This window comes from Saccostrea echinata, unplaced genomic scaffold (assembly GCF_033153115.1).
Source record: "Saccostrea echinata isolate AGI-Se365-2 ecotype Australia unplaced genomic scaffold, CSIRO_AGI_Sech_v1 ptg000027l, whole genome shotgun sequence".
Taxonomy (NCBI): domain Eukaryota; kingdom Metazoa; phylum Mollusca; class Bivalvia; order Ostreida; family Ostreidae; genus Saccostrea; species Saccostrea echinata.
In genome coordinates this window covers 11,771,443-11,790,819 of record NW_026889776.1, presented here as the reverse complement: position 1 = coordinate 11,790,819, position 19,377 = coordinate 11,771,443, and the positions used below count along the sequence as shown (strand labels likewise).

General features: G+C 31.3%; 1 protein-coding gene across 1 annotated transcript in view; it reads right to left on the bottom strand.

Annotated features, from left to right (window-relative positions):
* The window catches only part of LOC133193229 (receptor-type tyrosine-protein phosphatase alpha-like), a 34,763-nt gene extending 30,977 nt beyond the window's left edge, over positions 1-3,786 (bottom strand). The window contains exon 1 of the mRNA XM_061329190.1: positions 3,570-3,786. Coding sequence (XP_061185174.1) covers positions 3,570-3,723 — 154 coding nt within the window. The 5' untranslated portion in view covers positions 3,724-3,786. The remainder of the gene's footprint in view (positions 1-3,569) is intronic.
* Between the last annotated feature and the right edge of the window lie 15,591 nt (positions 3,787-19,377).

The following is a 19,377-nucleotide window of genomic DNA, read 5'->3' as shown; positions in this document are numbered from 1 at the left end:
AAAGTAAATGGGTGACAATTTGATGTCAAAAACGACTGGGCATTAATATTGTTTCTTCTAGAACACATGGTTTTCCAAAAAGAAAAAGAATCGGGTATTTAAGGCGAGATATTTTCTCGCATGATTCTCGGACATCAAGTCAACATTTAACAAACGAATTAGAGACAATGTTCAGCAATATCCCACCTCCTCTCCCTTCGACCAAAATTTAATATATGTCAATTTTTGTAAAGTTGATATTTGTAATTTTAATGTGTACCAGGGCGTTGAATATAGTATATCCATGTTTTGATAGAAATTTCCCTTCTCAAAATTGCTATTTTGTAACCATGGCAACACTGTTCATTGAAATAAAAAAAAAAACTAAGATAAAGAATTGTCTTTCTTAGTACACTCTAAAAGTGTACCAAAGAGCTAGGTTCACTTTATGCATAAAATGGCCCTGTCCTTATGTCAATTAATTGACTATCACCCTCTGTCCCATTTCATGTATCAAAATAAAGTAGAGACTTGGTGCTTTTATTTCTTGTAACAAAATTTCTTTTTGAGAATCCAGGTATTGAAAATCATGCTTTGAGAAAATGCAATGTTTTTGAATTTTGCAGAAAACATGCGTATTTGACTACCTTCAGCAAAGAAATAAAATATGAGCACAGCCCACCATCCAAAAATTAAAACATGTTTTGTGATCTTCAGCAAAGAAATGAAATATGAGCACAGCCCACCATCCAAAATTTAAAACATGTTTTGTGATCTTCAGAAACAGATCTTTCATTATGTAATTGCATATTTTGGATCAGAGGTTGTGCTCTATATGAAATATCGAAAACATACCTCAACTTTTGGCCATTTTTAAGGGAATTTACAGACTATGGGTAAAATGACGCATTTTATGACGTCATAATGCATTGACTAAAGAGAAAATTACGTCATGTTTAATAGATACACGGTCAGTAAGGGTCCAAGTTATAGATACTGCATTTTCAACCAAAAATGAGCAGTTTCGATTTTTCAGAAATTCTCAGGGCCAAAAATGGCCCAAAGTGACTCTTGCTCTTTTATTGAGTCAGGTAAAAACTGTAGGAGGGAAAGCGATTTGTAAATTGCTTATACTTACGACAATCAGACAGCTGTAAAGCCATTGTGTAATTGTATAAACTCTTTCTATCAAATAAAATTGACCGGTATAACTGAAAACTAATTGTTTGCATATTTTGTTTCAATAGTATCAGTAAATCCTCTGTTATGGAAACATTATTTGTAAATTGGTTTGTATTTCTGTGATGTAAAATGGATGAAAACACATATTTTGGCAATTATGGATCTCATTCGTTGCCATGGCAACCACGAAGTCATTTTATTCTGCATAATTAAATACTTTAATATTTTACCTTTCAGAAAATGTATAGGTTGCTTCATGTAAAAGTGACTAGAAAATGTTAAAATTTCAATTTGAAATTTTTATGCAGTTTTGCAGAAAAAATGCAAAATCTCTGGTAGTTAAAGGGTTAATATACTTAAATTAGGGTCAATGGTTTAGCTTGGTAAATCAATAAACCTAGCTGATATGGGTAGTGATTTCGATGATATTACACAAAATACCCTTAAACGAAATGTTTAAAAATTTCAAGCTGTGAGGAGCATTAAACTACCTCAAGAAACTTGCAATACATTCTGTCATTAGTTACTCCGTCGCAACTACATTGAACAAGCAACTGATCGCGATGCACCTATCAATTGACAATATATAGTAAAATTTGATGCAGTTTTTATACAGTGTGAGGAGGATCGAGCCAAATTTCCATAACGAAAAATGTATTTCATAATAAAATTAAAATATTATAATAAATTATGCTGAATATAAAGAAGCCATTAACTTAAGTGATGCTTTTTCATGTTTGAAGGTAATCGAGGGACATAAACTCAAAGGAACTTATTAGGCTATTACACATAAACTCTATAAAGTATGAAGAAGTGCTAACATATTTGAAAAGGTTTATGATCCAGATGAAATTGAAATTTAATGGAGTTGTCCAGCAATAAATCAAGCACGCGATCATACAAATATAGTTTGAACAATGAAATAGAACAATATGTATGGGATTGTCACAAACTACAAAGGGTGCTTAAAATTCTTATACAGTAAAACTCGGGTATAGCGAAGTACTGTGGACCTGTGAATTTACTTCGTTATATCCGTAATTCGTTCTATCCGAATAACGAACTCGTGTAAGTATTTATAGCGAATTCGCAATATACCCCTTTTCTTTCAAGTATTACTACCGAATAAGTAAGGGAAGCAATTATCATAAAACATACATTGGATAACTACGGTTTTATTATGAAATTTATTTAAAAATACTTAATGAAAATAAAGTCATTTCAATATATCAGATTTTTAGATCTTTGAAAATCCGTTATAAAAGATGTAAATTACATTATTTTTAACCTCTACGCGACTCATAATCATTTCGCTATATCCATAAATTCGTTATATCAGAGTTCGTTATAACCGTAAAATTTTATACAGGAATTTGTTGAGAATTTTGCCTGGGATCCCGAAAAACTTCGCTATGTCAATAAATTCGCTATATCCGTGTTCGTACCAAACGAATTTTACTGTAATTGGAACTAGAATTATAACTTAATTAATTCCTTGAAAAAATGGAATTTATAGTTGACCTCAATATTAATTAAAAGCATATTTGCTAAAGTCTGGTGACTGCTGCAACAAATGACTAGTCTATATGAAGAAAACATACTTTCACCCTGTCTGATATTCGTAAACTAAAAAGAATCGCCAGTTCTCATAAAGTATTTCTTTTCAGTAACAATTTATCGCCAATATTTTCATTATGCATGCTAACTGTACTGAGATTTATAGATGCACACTACAAGATCTAGTGTTAGAATATGCATTGGACGATATAATTTACTTTCTTCTTGAAACTATTCGTCCGGTAGAGTTTGTATTCTATGATTATTTAGGCTTGAAACATACAAATGCATGCTTTCATAAATCAACGACTGAATTTGTTTTCAATAATACTGAAAGCTTCATCGAAAATAAAGTTGTTTATATTTATTTTAGAATTTAAGTATCAACTCGACAAATCCAAATATCCCATAAATATTCCATAATTTGCATATTATTATCAAAAAGTCCTAACAGTTTTTCCTGAAAGATTGCAATTTAGCATCTTTGCTATATTCAATCTGACCAGTGCATAATCTTACCTTGATTTATGCAACGAACTAATTTAAAATAACTTGTTAAATTGCAACAAATATTTAGCATACAATGAATTTTCAAAGATAGTAGATTTTTTCACAGTACTCTTTGTGTTATTGTACTTAAATTCGTATGCAAGTGAACATCTCAAAGAAGTAAACATTATCAAAATAGATAAATTTCAGCAAAATAAGATGCTTTTAGATGTGATAAGATGTTATAAATGAAGATATTTTTTCTTCTTTTTTTTCAACTAGATGAAAAATCGCTTGGTAATAAACAGGATGACACACGAATATAAAGAAAGGTGATTACTTTACTGAATACTTAAACTTGCCATATTCTTTCCCCATGTCATTAAACTGTATCCTTATGTTGTATACACTGTAAATGTCACCAAGATCCACGTACCACCAAGCCCTATCATGTTGACTACTAGAACCAATCGTATCAGTCATTGCACAAGTAGCAGGATTCCCATCCACAGCCATATTTGCTTCAGAACCAATCCGACTTAAAGTTGTACTTTGAAATGCCGGTTGATCGTGAGATAAAACATCTAGATTAATCAACTTGTGAATGAGGTAAAAGTATAATTAAACATGCTTGATCAACCTGAAATTCTAGATTTCAAGTTTATGCCTAGATATTTTTAAAAGTCTTTGAATATAGCCATACGGCACATTTTTGAAATATTTCAGCAAGTATTACAGTTTTAATAAAATGATTTAAAACAGATTATTCTAAACTTCTTTTCCTTCATTTGATTTAAAATATACGATTTTTTACGCTACATACGAAAACATTGCCCTTTTATCAATCTGGTTGCAAAAAATATGCATGTGAACACAGAATAGAGAATGTTTTGATAAAATGTAAAACAATGAATGTAATTATTTTCGTAATCGATGAGAAACACAATTCCATGTCCTCGACGAAATTTTGATATTTCAAATTAATGTATCATGATCACTACTACAACCTCTCTCGGGCATGTGTGCGCTCTATATCTAATTTTTCATTCTTTGATGTGTAGAAATAAATTTTCATTTACCCTATGGAGTACACGGCGTTTTGAGGTTAAACGTATCTAGTTATGCACTTGATCAAGAACTAAATTTCAATGATATCTGAAGAATTATTTCCTACCATATATGTAACTTGAAAGACCGCAGAAAAACTTAAGGGGTAAAGATTGACATCTACAAAGAGTGTATGAAGTCTAGACCGTGATTCTCAGATTAAAATTAGGCACATCTAAGTTTCAGGTTTAGGACAGATAATACAAACAAACATTTATCAAAATCTTGAAAATAGCAAATTAAATCATGTTTATTTAAGTAAAATGTTTAAGTTTAACTGCAAAGATTTTCATTTTTCATTCAAAGTTTCACAATAATTTGATTTAAGGATGGATTCTTGTCGGCATTTTACGTCGTCAATGAGTCGCCATACATTATGCAGATCTCACAATGCAAAACTCGTATTTAATCGCACATAAGGAAATACTATTGATTAATTTATTAGTTTAAGTCATGTTCAATCTAACTCTATTTGAATGAATATTTCTTTTCCATCAATATTTCTTTGTTTTGCAACAATCACCATGAAATTTGCAGTTCGGTAGCAAGAACAAAAACAGTTGTTGCAATTTGAATCATATTTCTTTTAACCCGAACAAATACAAACACACTTCGTAAATGCAGAACCTATGTTGCCTCTTTTGATGTCATGTCGTGCGCAGTAAATTTTGAAATTGAATAACATGCTGGTTTTCATTGATTTCTAGATCTGTTTAAAGATCTGTTTATATAATAAAATTTGTCTGCTTATACCCAAGACTAGTCAAAATTTGAAGAGGGTATATTATCATTATGTTAAAATCAGTTTTATGAATCAACAAAATAGTATTTTTTTTTTAAATACGATTACAATTTTTATTTCTAACTAATTTGTTCAAGACTACACCAATCAAAGTTTTTGAAAAGTAAGGTGTCCCGTATAGGTACACATTAATCAGAATGCTGAAAATTAACTTAAGATGTGAAAATATCAGTATTGATACACACATATACATATTATAGTCTATAGACTATAGTCTAATAAATAGATTGAGCAAAATGAAACATTATATGTTATAAAACATACATGTTTTTCCTTATTTTTGTCTTTTTCTGTATTTTTAGGATTAAAAGATATTTATGTATGTATGTATTTTACACCATAATAAAAGAAATAATACATATATGAGTCTACTATGATTTCTTCATTCATTTACAATAGATGAGATTTGTTGTTTAATCTTTTAATCAATTTTCATTAATTTAAAAAAAAAATAGTCTAAGGAATGTTCATGTTTAAAATTGGAGGTGAGAATGCAAGATGATTGTGCCAGGGACTGGCAGATGGACTTCTGAGGTACATTTAAAAGAATTGTGGACATAACTTTATATATACATTGTATACATATACAATAATAAGTAACAACATTAATTTGCTGGTGAAGGATTTTTTTTTCAGTCATCAAAATATTCATAAATGTCAAAACTCCCCTGTGTAAAAGTATTATTTTAAGACTTATTTTCAAATGACCTTGACTGAGAATCACGCCGATGACACAGAAGGTTTTGGATGTTAAAATAGTATACACAGTCGGAATAGTGAGTATGCAGAAAATGAAGTATCTAGCAATATATGAAAAGAATCCATCCTTTAATAATATGAGAAAATGCTGTATAGATTCATAAGGATGGTTTGCAGAAAGGTGGAATTTTGAACATCGTAGACTAGAATGCTTATATTTCTTAATATTTTAGAAATAAATTATTTATTATTTACAACAAAAATAGGTCAAAAAGTATATACAAATCCAGGCATCCATTTTTTGTTTGTATCACCTGTCCTTTAATACAGGTAATAATCGTCATAAATATTTTCGGCAAGAACAACAGTTGTCACATGATACATGAACGTATTTAAAAAAAAATAATATCGTAGACGTCTATAGTTTTGTATGCTTGTGATTAAAAAAAAATGTATTATTAGCCAAAATTTGTGGAAATATCATGTAGCAAAATTAGATTTAGAATTGTCTTTTAATCTGGTCTTTTCCCATCAATGACGTTATTATCAGTTTTCCACGTATGTCTCTAATGCTTATTAATTTTATGAATGCGAAATGTTTGTCTCAAGTCTAAGACTTTTTCATAATCCTTGGACCTGATCTCATAGGAGGGATTTTTTTTTTAAATTTATGCATATGTTTATTTAATACAAGTGTTCTGCATGATAAAGGGAATGATATGTAATTTTTGTTTAAATATAAGCAATTATTTCAATGGCATCTTTTTTTCACAACGTTTACATTTTAAGTTTTCCAGAAAATTAAGTTTACATTGTTCTTTTCGACTCTTAGTTTTCATTATTAGGAACTTAAAAGGGAGATGGCGAAAGCAGAGGTATCTGATTTTCACCGCTTCTTTAACGATATAAATATGTAATCTTTATTATTTCTTAGTAATAATACAAATAGAACTGTATTTATTCTGTAATAAATAGTTTATTTCAGAATTAAAAGAACGTGTTTACTTTTTCATCTTGTGTTAAAGCACGCCATACATGTACAAAATTTTACATGTCTCAATTTCCATCATACCATATAACAGCATTTATATGTCATATTATTCATATGAATAACTCATATGCCATAAGATTGAGGTAAAAAGAAAAGATTTGAAAGAATACGATAATTTATGCATAAAAATTTTGAATTGTGATTTATTCCCAATTTTCTCAGTGTAGGAGTGTAGAACTGATGAAATGTTGTAGAACAAAACAAAAAACCCAAAAAAAAACCCCAAAAACAAAACAAAACAAGAGAGAGAGAGAGAGAGAGAGAGAGAGAGAAAGAGAGAAAGAGAGACATACCGTATCCAGATGATAGAGTAATTCCACTAAAGACAAATAGTGTCCAAAAAGTGACCATGATGGATAGACTCACACTGATATCATTTCACGCCCAAATGCAACAATAGGAAAAAAAGGGCAAAATCACATACGGAAAAATTATATCTATGGAGGACAATATTGGAAACAATTACATAAGGAGGTTTAAAGAAGAAAAATGAACAATATGACAAGGTTAATTAAAATTTTGTTAAAGCTATCGACTGGATAAGGTAGCGGATTGTTGCATGTGTTCATGTGTTTAATACCCTTTTATTACTTTTCGTTTTACAAGATCTATGTTGTCTCTGGAAACCAGGTCTTCCAAAAATCTGTTAGAATTCAAAAAAGGAACTTACTGTTCTCATTTATTAGAGGATCTGATTTTACATTCCTACTAAGCAGATTTTTTTTCGAATACTTCTACTTGAGAATTGCTATGAGCTTCAAATTGACAGATATCGTCTGAAAGTCGTTTTATCAAGAAACATACCTTACTTTCATTGAATGGTAACTAATTGTGTATTTATTAGAGGACCTCTTATTACTTTCCTCGGAAGTAGAATTTACTCATATAATTACATGCACTACATTGCCTAGAAATTTAACTTCTGAAACATAATCCTCCTAAGTGTTCATAGCTTTCTTCACCTTAGAACTATAGTCCTGCGGGACACCTCATTACTGATGACGAAAATATAAATAATAATGAGGACCTTAAATAACTGAATTTAAAGGGCAAAATTTACGGAATCCTAATCTTTCAACTGGCTTCAACATTTTAAAAAAAAATTAAAAATTATATGATAGATCACACCAGGCGATTAGTTACACATCAGAAAAGACAATGACACTTTGGAAGAATGGATTAAAAATTTCAGATGGATGTTGAAATATCGCAGTAAGCGATTTATCTTTCCTTCTGACTTAAATAAATCAGACGCAAAGAAAAAAAAATAAGATAGATTTCACAGTCAGTATGTTCTAGTCCAAGTTGACAAAGCACATAACATTATTGTCTTTATTTGTAAGGCTCATTATTTATATTGTTATTGTAGAGAAACTGTTATTTAATTCTACTAGAAGTAATCAAACTTATACCTATCTCCCTTTCTGAGAAACAAATTCTTCAAACTTATATGTCACTTCAAAATATGTTTAATCAATCCCAACAATAAACATGAATTTAAATTACTATACCTATACTGGATTCTTAACATTTATAGTAAAAATCTTACAAACAAAGATACATAGCGGGTTTTAGTAAATGTTCTACCAGGATTTTACCGTTAAGGAAGTTCAGTCGGTAGAGCGCTCGATCTGTGATCGGCTGTGTATTCTCTATTCTCGTGGAAAGCAGCTTTCTCTAATTTAAGTACGACAGTACCTCTCTTGCATATTAACACAAAAAAGAACATTAGGGAATGCGCTAAACATAACTCGTGCTAACTTGTTCAAACATCAATCTGCAAAACATCGTACACGCTAAATATGATTCATTTAAAGTTTCCCAGTGAACTCGAAAAAGGAACCAATAGAGTTTGCCACATCTCTTTCATATTTGGGTGCTACCCTAACAAAAAAGTACTATAGTTAACTATAGTATCAAAGTTCTTTCACTATAGTAAATCACAGTATTTTTACTATGGATTTCAGATCGTTATATTTTTTGTTCTTCAATTTATACATGCACAATTTTTTATATTACATTGAAATATTATTTGTATATTCACACATTATTTCCAAATTTTACATTACTGCTATCGAATTCTAGAGATTTTAAGCTTTGAAATCTCAAAAACAGTTCCAGAGTAAAGTTTCATAGTAAATCAAAGTATCAAAGTTTTCACTATAGTTAACTATAGTAAACTATAGTTAACTACAGTAAATTTTTGTTAGGGTACTTCTGAAGATGGTGGCCCACTGAAATCGAAACTATATGAAAAAGGAGATAACATAAACTTTTCAAACATCAAATTTCCTTATTTATGTAGTAATATCCTATCACCTGCATGAAATATATGGAGATAACGCACAGCATTCAAGCTCAAAAGTCCATTAAACATTACAAAATAGGTGCAGAGCAAACACGGACCTCCAAAACATCAGAGTTGGGATCAAGTGCCATGGAGGAGTGAGCATCCCCTGCCGACCGGTCACACCTGCCGTGTGCTCTTTGTCATGATCGGGAAATAACGGAAAAACCCGTCGACAATTCAGTGTGTAAATAATGGTCTAACAATTAGAATGAAAAACGTCAGTCAGCATTTGACTCAGTGATAAATTGTATTTGCTGTCAAGGTCATTGTATCGACCATAGAACTTACGAAATGATGACTTTAAAGGAGACTGCTGATATTCTTGTTTCATCAACTTATTTGTCAATAATTTACCTCGTTTTAGAAATTGTAGATACGTAGAGAATGCTCTTGCGTATCGAATCAGCTGAGAGATATAAACCCCGTTTACAGGTGATGAAGGTATATTGCTGCATAAGTATGGGAAGTTGACGATTGAAAAGTTAAAGTCATCTAGGATACTACATGTATCCGAGGGGCACCGAAGGAACTCCTTGAGTCAGTGTCCCTTATAGACTCAAAAGAGTGACGCCTTTTTATTTTTTTTTAAATTTCCTTATTTATGTAGTAAAATCATATCATCTGCATATGGTGTTAATTCTCCATACTTTTTTCGATAAAAGAACATGCTCTGAGTACAATCAATTTTAAAATTGTGACACTTTACTAAGAAGTAATGTTAGAGGGAATTCATCAACCTCGTTATAACTTAAACAAATCAGATAACATTTTGAATCCTTGGTTCAATGGATAATAATCGTAGCACACCTCACTTTTTCTCAAAAGAAATGTAACTACATGTAAGAGAAACGAACCATTTGAAACTGGTATTAAATATTTTATCAACTACTGTTGATATCAAGTTATATCTAGCTATTTTATTTAAATATGTAGTGATGATACTTAGAGTGTACATGTACAATATTCAGCAAAAATTTGTTTGATAATGATAATGGTACTAATGCCTTACTGCATTCCCAAAAAAGTTTAAGTGACCGAATTGCTATTAAAATTGAATTACATGGGCGTGAAACATAGGCGGGGATGGAAAGTAAGCGTGTCTTTTTCTTTCCAGTCTCTGATTAAAGCTTGTTTTCTCCTGACATCGCCTCTTTAACAATATACATATGTCGTGCATTTTATTTAAGAGGAGAAGGTGTTTATTTAATGATTTTAATGAATTCTGTCACTATGGGAAGGGGGAAGTTACTTAGTATATTTTAATATTTTTGATTTTAAAAATGAGATTGTTGAGTGATCATGACTTATTAAAAAAAAAAAAAACAAGACCTGAAAAATCATAAACAAAACTGTTTCACTTTTTTCCCTCGTTACATGTATTTTGCAATTTGTCCGGTCCCATGAAATTCGAGATAACGAAATTTGACGGTATGTCCATTACTCTGTTTTCATGATATAAAATAACATTGCTAATTTTGTATACAATAGTAGAAAAAAATATAACAAGGGCAGCGCAAAGCGAGCATCCCCTCGCAAAGAGCATATCTATAAATCAAGGCAGCATTCGACATCGATTCTGATGCAAATTACGTTACTTTTTGCACAAAGGACTATCCCCCCAACCCCTTCCCCACATACACACTCCTTTGCAAGGGGATAATGATTACGTTAGCGTTTACTACTGTCTTGGCTAACTGAATTTTGTGTAAAGTAATTTTTAACAGAAATTTAAAATTAAAAAAAATTAAAATTAATACTCTTTTGATATTTCTGCATTGTTTTTCAAGCATTTAATTTTGCAGTGACATCTGTTAATGAGCATGTTAGCTGTTTCTCTGCAACTGCAGAGGTTACATTTTGTGTACCAGTATCTCTTCTGAAGTTGTGGTCTGATTTCAATATAACTTTGCACACAAGTAGACTACACTAAGACACATAATTTTGTATATCGGCTTTTGATTTCGATGAACGGTGTTTCCATAATAACTATAAATAGAAATTTCTGTGAAATACTTTCAGAACGCTACCTCTCTTACAGTTTTGGTTTGATTTCAATATAACATGGCACAAAAAGACTATACTAAGATACATAATTCTCTGTATCGTATACGATTTCGATGAACGGTGTTGCCTTGGTTACTAAAAATAGAACTTTCTGTGAAATAATTTCAAAACGCTACTTCTACAGTTTTGGTCTGATTTCACTTTAACTTAATACACAAGTAGACTATACTAAGATATATAATTCTCTGTATCAGTATATTATTTCGATCAACGGTGTTGCCGTGATTACTAAAAATATAAATTTTTGTGAAATACGTCCAAAACGCTACTTCTCCCACAGTTTTGGTCTGATTTCACTGTAACTTGGCACAAAAGTAAACTATACTATGATAAATAATTCTTTATATCGGTTTTTGATTTTGATGAACGGTGTTGCCATGGTTACTAAAAACATAAATTCTGTGGAATACTTGCAAAACGCTATTCCTCCTACAGCCATGGTATGATTTCAATATAACGTAGCACACAAGTAGACTATACTAAGATATATAATTCTACTTACTGCTGCTGCAATGTTTCCAATCCAAGTTCTACTTTTTTCTTCCTTTGTTACATGTATTAGTGCAAACCAGTAGAGCCATAGTCTCATCAGAGACTTCTAGTTTATAAATGTGTTTATTATTTCTATTATTTCTTGACCTGTATATATGAATGAAATGTTGATTGTTTTCGATATACTTTTAGCAGCTATGAAGTACATGTAACAACACAGGTTAAATATACTTTTCAGAATTGTGTTGTATAGGAGCTACAAGGTTCCAAATCGATTCACACTTCTGAAGGAGAATTGGTAAATAATTTTGTACAGAAGATGTAAAGTTGACAAAATGAGTTTGATAAACTTTTTCAAGGGATTGATTGATAAAAATTTTGTAAATTAGCTGCTACACTTCAAATTGTTTGTGTAACTCTAAGGGGCTTTAGAATGAGTTTAATATACTTTTTAAGAGTTAATGTTGTTTTGTATAGTAGCATTAAGGCTTCAAAATCGAGTTTGATGAACACTTTTTGTGAATTTAACACAGACCACGGTGCAGGAAACTAATTTTATTATAAAACCAATGCTGCTTTCTTTTCAAATTCCTTGCTTGCTAATTTTATTGCTTCCTTTGCTTGCTGATTTGATGTTAGTTATCCTTATTTTGATGCTACCTTTGCTGTTTTATAATTAGGTTAGTGCTACTGAAGTAGCATAATGCTACCGAAAGTAGATGACTTAATTTCAACATTGCAGTTACGAGCAATAAATATACATCTTATAATCATTTTTTCAATTTATTTTATTGATATAAATATTTTTAATTATTTTTTTTTAAATAGCTGTTTTTCCTGGTCTTAATTTTTACTGAAAAAGCAATCAATGTTTCTTTGATACTGATTTTAAGTAGGTGAAGGCTACATGTAATTATGCAATTTGTGGATGAATAATATAAGGAAATGCTATGTTGTTTTTTTAGGAAATAGATTTGACTAGTAAGCAAATAAGTAAATATTTTATTATAGTGACATGTGTATATATTCCAATACAATAATAGATACAATAGAAACATATAAGCATTACACCCGGGCAATTGGACCTATATGTCACTTTAGTAAATGTGCAATATTTTTTTTTATTTTCAAAATTAAATTGATTTGTACAACTATTCTTGTTTTACTGAAAAGCATAAATTTAAGAAATTGGCAGTTATTTATTTATTTATTTATTATTATTTTTTTTTAATCTTTTTTTTCATTTTAAAAGTGTTTCAATTATCAGCTGGATCTGCACTTCTATTTAAATTAACATCATAAAAAAAGTTTCTCTAATTTTCTCAAAAACTTTACAATAAAAATATGAAAATAACGAACATTATTCAATCTCGAAAGTCCAATGAAACAGTGCAAATTTGGAGCAGAGCAAACAAGGACCTCAAAATTTAGAGGTGGGATCAGGTCCCCTGCCGACCGTTCACACCCGCCGTGTGCTCCTTGTGATGATCGGGAAAAACCGGAAAAAATCCGTAGACAATCCATGCCAGTGCACAAGTAATGGTCTACCAATCAGTTTGAAAAACATCAGTCAGCATTTGACTTAATGACAGGTTGTACATGTATGTGCTGACAAGGTCATTGTATGGACCGTAAAACTTGCGAAATGATGACTTCAAACGAGACTGTTGATATCCTTGATTCATCAACTTTTTTGTCAATAATTTGCCTCGAGCTCATTTTAAAAATTGTTCATATGCAGAGCATGCTCTTGCGTATCGAGTCAACTAAGAGACATAAACCCCATATGCAGGTGATAAGGGTACATTGCTACATAAGTAGGGGAAGTTGACGATTGAAAAGTTGAAGTCATCATGTTTAACATAAAGCTTTGTTGTTAGGTTACCATTAACGTCTTTTTCTAGTAAATTATCTAAATATGAAACAGATGTGTCAGAATCTTTGGTATCTTTTATTTCAAGCTCATTGGATATATCGAGTCTACATATGAATGAAAGTAACTATTATAAATTGATAATACGTCGTCGATATAAGGGAATGTCGGGCTGAAGGCCACAGCAAGTGTTTCCTTCGTCTCATGTAGAAGTTTTTGAAAAAATTCTGCTTCATATGGATATGCTAATAAGGGGGCATAAAATGAAATAAGAAATATTTTTCATCTTCTACCGATCCTTCTTTCCATAAAAGACAATAAAAGACGGGTTCACCTCTAGATTGGCCTCTTTCTATCCGAAGGAGAAGGAAACACCATCTAAACTTTGTCATTATAGAGCGTTCTTTCTTGTTACTATGTACATGTTCCAATAGGAATCGTAACCAGTATTCAATGAATACCGGTTAAGATGTCTTCTGCATTCCTTATTGTATAAATTTATTTATGTTTGTTTTCAACATCAAAACTTCTAAAAGATGTTGTTTTGTCCTTTAGAAACGTTCATGTATAATTGTCGATTAAGTGACAAAATTTCTTCGAATCCTAAACATATATGAATTTAAACCTGAGGGTTTTGTCATCTTTAAAACTATTTGAGAACATACATGTACGCCTTATGGCGAGAAAAAGTAAACAAAAGTATTGAGATCTATGAATGCTTTTCAAAATACGCTAAATCTAAGTTTTCCAGGTGTCACTGGGCTCTCTCTACCATTGTTTTCGACATAATTATCAAGACATCCATGAGACATTATATCCTGACGTGTATTCAGTATTTTTAATATATTTATATATATTACCTATTTGCTTATGAAAATGTTAACTCAACTGAATTAAATCCCGATATTGTCTGTAGACGAAAGAGATAATCGTAATGACATTTGAAATTGCTTTAACTTAAGATTTTTTTAATTTCATCTTCATCGTTGTCAAACACTGAATAAAAATATCTAAAGATTCTCTGATACCTTAACAATATGCAAAAATTCACCTGATCAATATTCTAGCTGTCATATTTGACAAATGGATAAAAGATTAGCTATACAATGTAAGAAAAGTTAACTTTATCAGTGCTTAAATAAGTATTATAAGATGCAGTAACTTACATGTTTAAGTATTTAAAATCCACTACAATACATTTGAACTTTTAATAAGATAATTGTAATTGATCATTTTTTAACCCCGTTAAATTAATTAGTGTTTGGATATCGATCAGTTCTCATTCTGTCTGAGAAAAGTTCCTTGATATTATTGAAAAAAAACTCCATATTTTTTTGAATATGCGACTTAATGTATCAAGCTTTTAAAGAGGCTGGGGGGTTGTGGCCATTTTTAGACTATATTGATCTCCTTTAGAAGAAGAGCTCAATATGAAGATATAGAAAATGATCAAATCTTTAAACTAAAATTTTTGAAATTTTTCTTTGCCAAATGATAGTTGACAGCTTAAGATATCATATCTAAAAAATTAAGTTAAATCTGGTGGTTAATTTGTGGTTAATTTGTTGACCCCCCAGCCTCCTTAAGCTTTGTGGCAACGCACTTTCAAAAAATTACGCACTTTGAAGATTTTTTTCAAACTATGTATTTTTTTCAAAGTGCGTTAAAATTGGGATAAAATCATTGCACCTTCAAAAAATTTATATAACACTATTAAAGGCAACGCGTATCTATATCCATATAAACACGGGTTCTTCGCGTCATAAACCTTCGACGTAATTTTTCAGTGACGTCATAAAGGGTCGACGCGCAATCAGTGGATCAAACATGTGCCGTTGGGTTTGAAAAATAAAACGTTTCACGCGTTAAATATTATAATCAGGCAAATATAAAATATGAATAAATCACAAATGTAAATATAAGCAATAAGGTATCATTTTAAAACATCTATCGGGCTATAAATACGGGTTGTTACGAGATCAAATTTACCATAAAGCCCCTCGGGCAGTTTCGAAAAACTGATGAATTGATCTACTCTCATCGAGAACGAGGAAAAGACAGGTTGAAAGTCCCTCAGCCCATCTCTTTATCTTTCCTACCTAAATATTTGTATTTACATGACTTGTACATGAATACCATTGATGTAATTTCTCTCAATGAATTTAAATTAATGTAAAATAGATGAAAAAATTGAGATAAACTTTCCTGAAAAAAAAAACGCACCCTGATATATTAACGAAGAGAGGCTCAGGGGCCATATTGCTGATCTAAGTAACAATATCCAACTATCTATATTTTGGCCTAAGTAGCTTTACAAAATCAAATAAGATACAAAAGAATGTATAAAATGCACAAGTAATTTTTGATACTTCTTAATACTAATCAAATAACTGTTAAAAAAGCCATCTATTTTACGAGAGTAAACATTTTTTCTTGCATCTAAAAATTACCAAATAACTGTTAAAAGACCCTAATATTATGCGGGGAAATTATTTTTAATGAGCATACAAACTTGGACCCCATTTTGTCGCATTTCTCGTACATGTAGCCCTAGAGGTCATATTTGAAAAAAAAAAAATTAGAAAATTCTGAATACAGTAAAAAGTATAAGGAAGTCCTTAGTGCTTTGAATTTTAGTTCTTTTAAAATTAAAAGTCCATCAATGTTCATTGTCATCATACCTACAAAAGGCGTCGAAACAGGAGGGATAGGGGAGGGGGTTTAGCCCTTCTTATTTTTGCAAAGATATATGTAGACATAATATAAGCATTTACTAGAATATTGACTAATCCGTGCACATTTTTTTTCCAAAGTGCGTTAATATGGTCGATATTAACGCACTTTGAAACGAAACATTTTTTTTTCAAAGTGCATTTACTCTGTCCCAAAAAACTTTTCAAAGTGCGCAATTTTTCAAAATGCATTGTAACAAAGCTTATGTTTACTTTCTCTTTGACAAATGTTTGAACTCACTTATTGTCTACATTAACTGGCTCGGAAAACATTGAAAAATTGCTCAGAGTAGGAAGAAATATCATAATTATAAAGCTGTCTTATGCCATAAAAAATATGTGTCTTTCATTTATACAATTAAATATTTACATTTGCAATTATTTTCCTTAAATTAACTGTTAAGAGAATAAAACGTTTTAATTCTTTATGAACGTATTAGGGAATTATGGGTTATGGCCTGTAAAAATCATAGGGGATGATGTTATCTTTCTTACGTATTTCTGCCACAGTGAAACTGGCTTTGGAACTTTGATAACAATGACAGAGAAAAAAAAGTTATTGGTACATTGGGATATTTGTGAACCCAGCAGATGCTTATTAGATATTCCGTCGGTGTGATGTATGGTTTGAATAATAGCATTAAAATCGCGCTTACCGTTTAGCAAAATTTCTTTCAGTATATAATCACAAACAGTCGTTTCTCGTTGAAATACCACAGTTTCTATGAGTGCAAGGTAAACTGAGCCGTCAGGGGTCCTTATATAAATCTTATTTATACTATTTATCATACATCACTGAATTTGTAATAAATAAAAGCTTTCAGATTTATTAATATAAATCAGGTTGGAAATTTCTGTAAAGAAAATTTAATAATCCAGGTAAAGGCGTATGTAAATGACAAAGTACATATTTTCAACTTATTGCAGATTCCCTATTAATCAAACAAACAACAAATATTATTTTGCTTGTTTAATTTGGCGCTTCTGGCCGCGGTGATCAATTTGCTGGGGCTACCACAGGGCTGCCCCACAATCAACAATCAATACAACAAATGTGACGACCCAAATCGGGCGGATCATGCACTGGGTAGGTCACAAGTGCATGAACGTCACCAATTCAATTATCAATCAAGTTCAATCAATAAATCAATAATCAATCAAGTTCAATCAATCAATCATCATTCAATCAATCAATTCAATATCAATCAAGTCAACTGCTTGTCAATTACAAGCCAATGCAAAAATTCAAATCCTGAATTTCAATTTACATGTGCAATAGGATAAACGATGGAATGAGCGTAAGGATCTGTGTTGCACTCCTCCAGTTGCGTTGAGGTGCGACGGAATACGCCACTTGCAATGGCCATGAATACTCGTGTCTACCACGAGTAAGCATGGAACTGCAACCAATGGGGGTGCCAAGAACCATGGTGACGGCGGCAGTACCTCAACGCAAATGGTCACGGTCGACCAGGGCCTGCTCATTCACCAATACAACTTATAAAACAAGTGACATACTAGTCAATTACTATTCAATGCATTAAAACAAAATATGAATTTAAATCGTCAACGGTCATTCAATTATTCCGTTATGATTCTTTTAAGAAATGTGTTGAAATGCAATTATGGACTTGTGAGAATAAAACAACTCCCCGTTTAATCTAAATTTGTGGATCCTTACCTGCACTCTATTCCCTGTCCCGTTGGTTTATTTTATCGTATTACTTACCTACTAGGCTGTTACTCTTGTTACGCATTTTTATGGCTTTTATAAAAATTTAAACTATCTTTGCAAGTATTGGTTATAGTTGTACTAAAAAGTGTGGAGTGTATCAGACCCTAATTGAACAAAAACGAGATATTTAGTCACCTCTCAACTTAGAATCATTTAAAACAATATTTGTGTCATTAACCCCCCCACCTTCTCATTTCCCCAGCTGCATAAATCATATTCCCTCTTCACAATTTATCAAACAACTATAATCCATAGTAAAATTTTAAAAAATAAATCATTGAAATGAAAGAAAGTAAAAATATGTGAGCCTTGTAACAACTACATAATGGATGCATAAACATGTACATTTTATAGCCAGCGTTTCAAAGCTAAAATAACCCCCCTGCATGTTGGTGGCAAATGTGCTTTAGCGGTTGCTCCCTAATTGTAGTGAATGAGATTTAAATTTTGTATTCTACAAATTATAAAACATATGGGCATGATATGCCGTATCCAATACTGACTAACCTGCTCGAAGTTTCCCTGAAAAAAGGATAAACGCCTTTTATGACTGGTCATGGAAGTACTTGCAACTACATTCGAATCGTTAAACTGTTTTAATTAAAAATAACTGCCAAGGCTTATTAATTTAATCATCACCTATTAAGTGTTTTAAAGTACGACTAAATTTAGTTTTATATAACCTCATGCCATAAGGGTAGTTTAACCTATTTCAAACAAAAGGAAGAATACTTTATATCGCTATACTTAACGTAATGAAACTCTTTTGCGTTGAAGGTAGGAAACGTTGATTAATAGCTAAGGACAATATGCTATGGCTATTGACTACACTATGAGATCGATCACTGCAGATTTTTAAGGGACATATATAAGAAAGAAGCCCTGGTGAAATACCTAGCTAAATGTTCGTTGCACCACGCTATGAAATGAAAATGCTAGCTCTCTTGTATTAAATCCCGCTAAATAGACTATTCTAATAATAAGTTTAATCATTTTCTTTCTGATAAACGTTATTTTGGAAGTGTAAATATTCCGAATACTTTGACTTGCTTTCTGAAGTGCAACCATCGGCATTACATTGTACATTCGGCATACTTATTGTTCATATCATTCAATTGTCACTAGGTAAACCATATATGTAAACAACATGTTATGCCCCGAAAATGAATGGAGATTTATAAGTTTCTTGACTTTATTGCAAAGCAGCCGCAGTAAGTTATACAATTCGAGGTAATTGCGATACTAAGTGTTCTGAGTATTCAAAA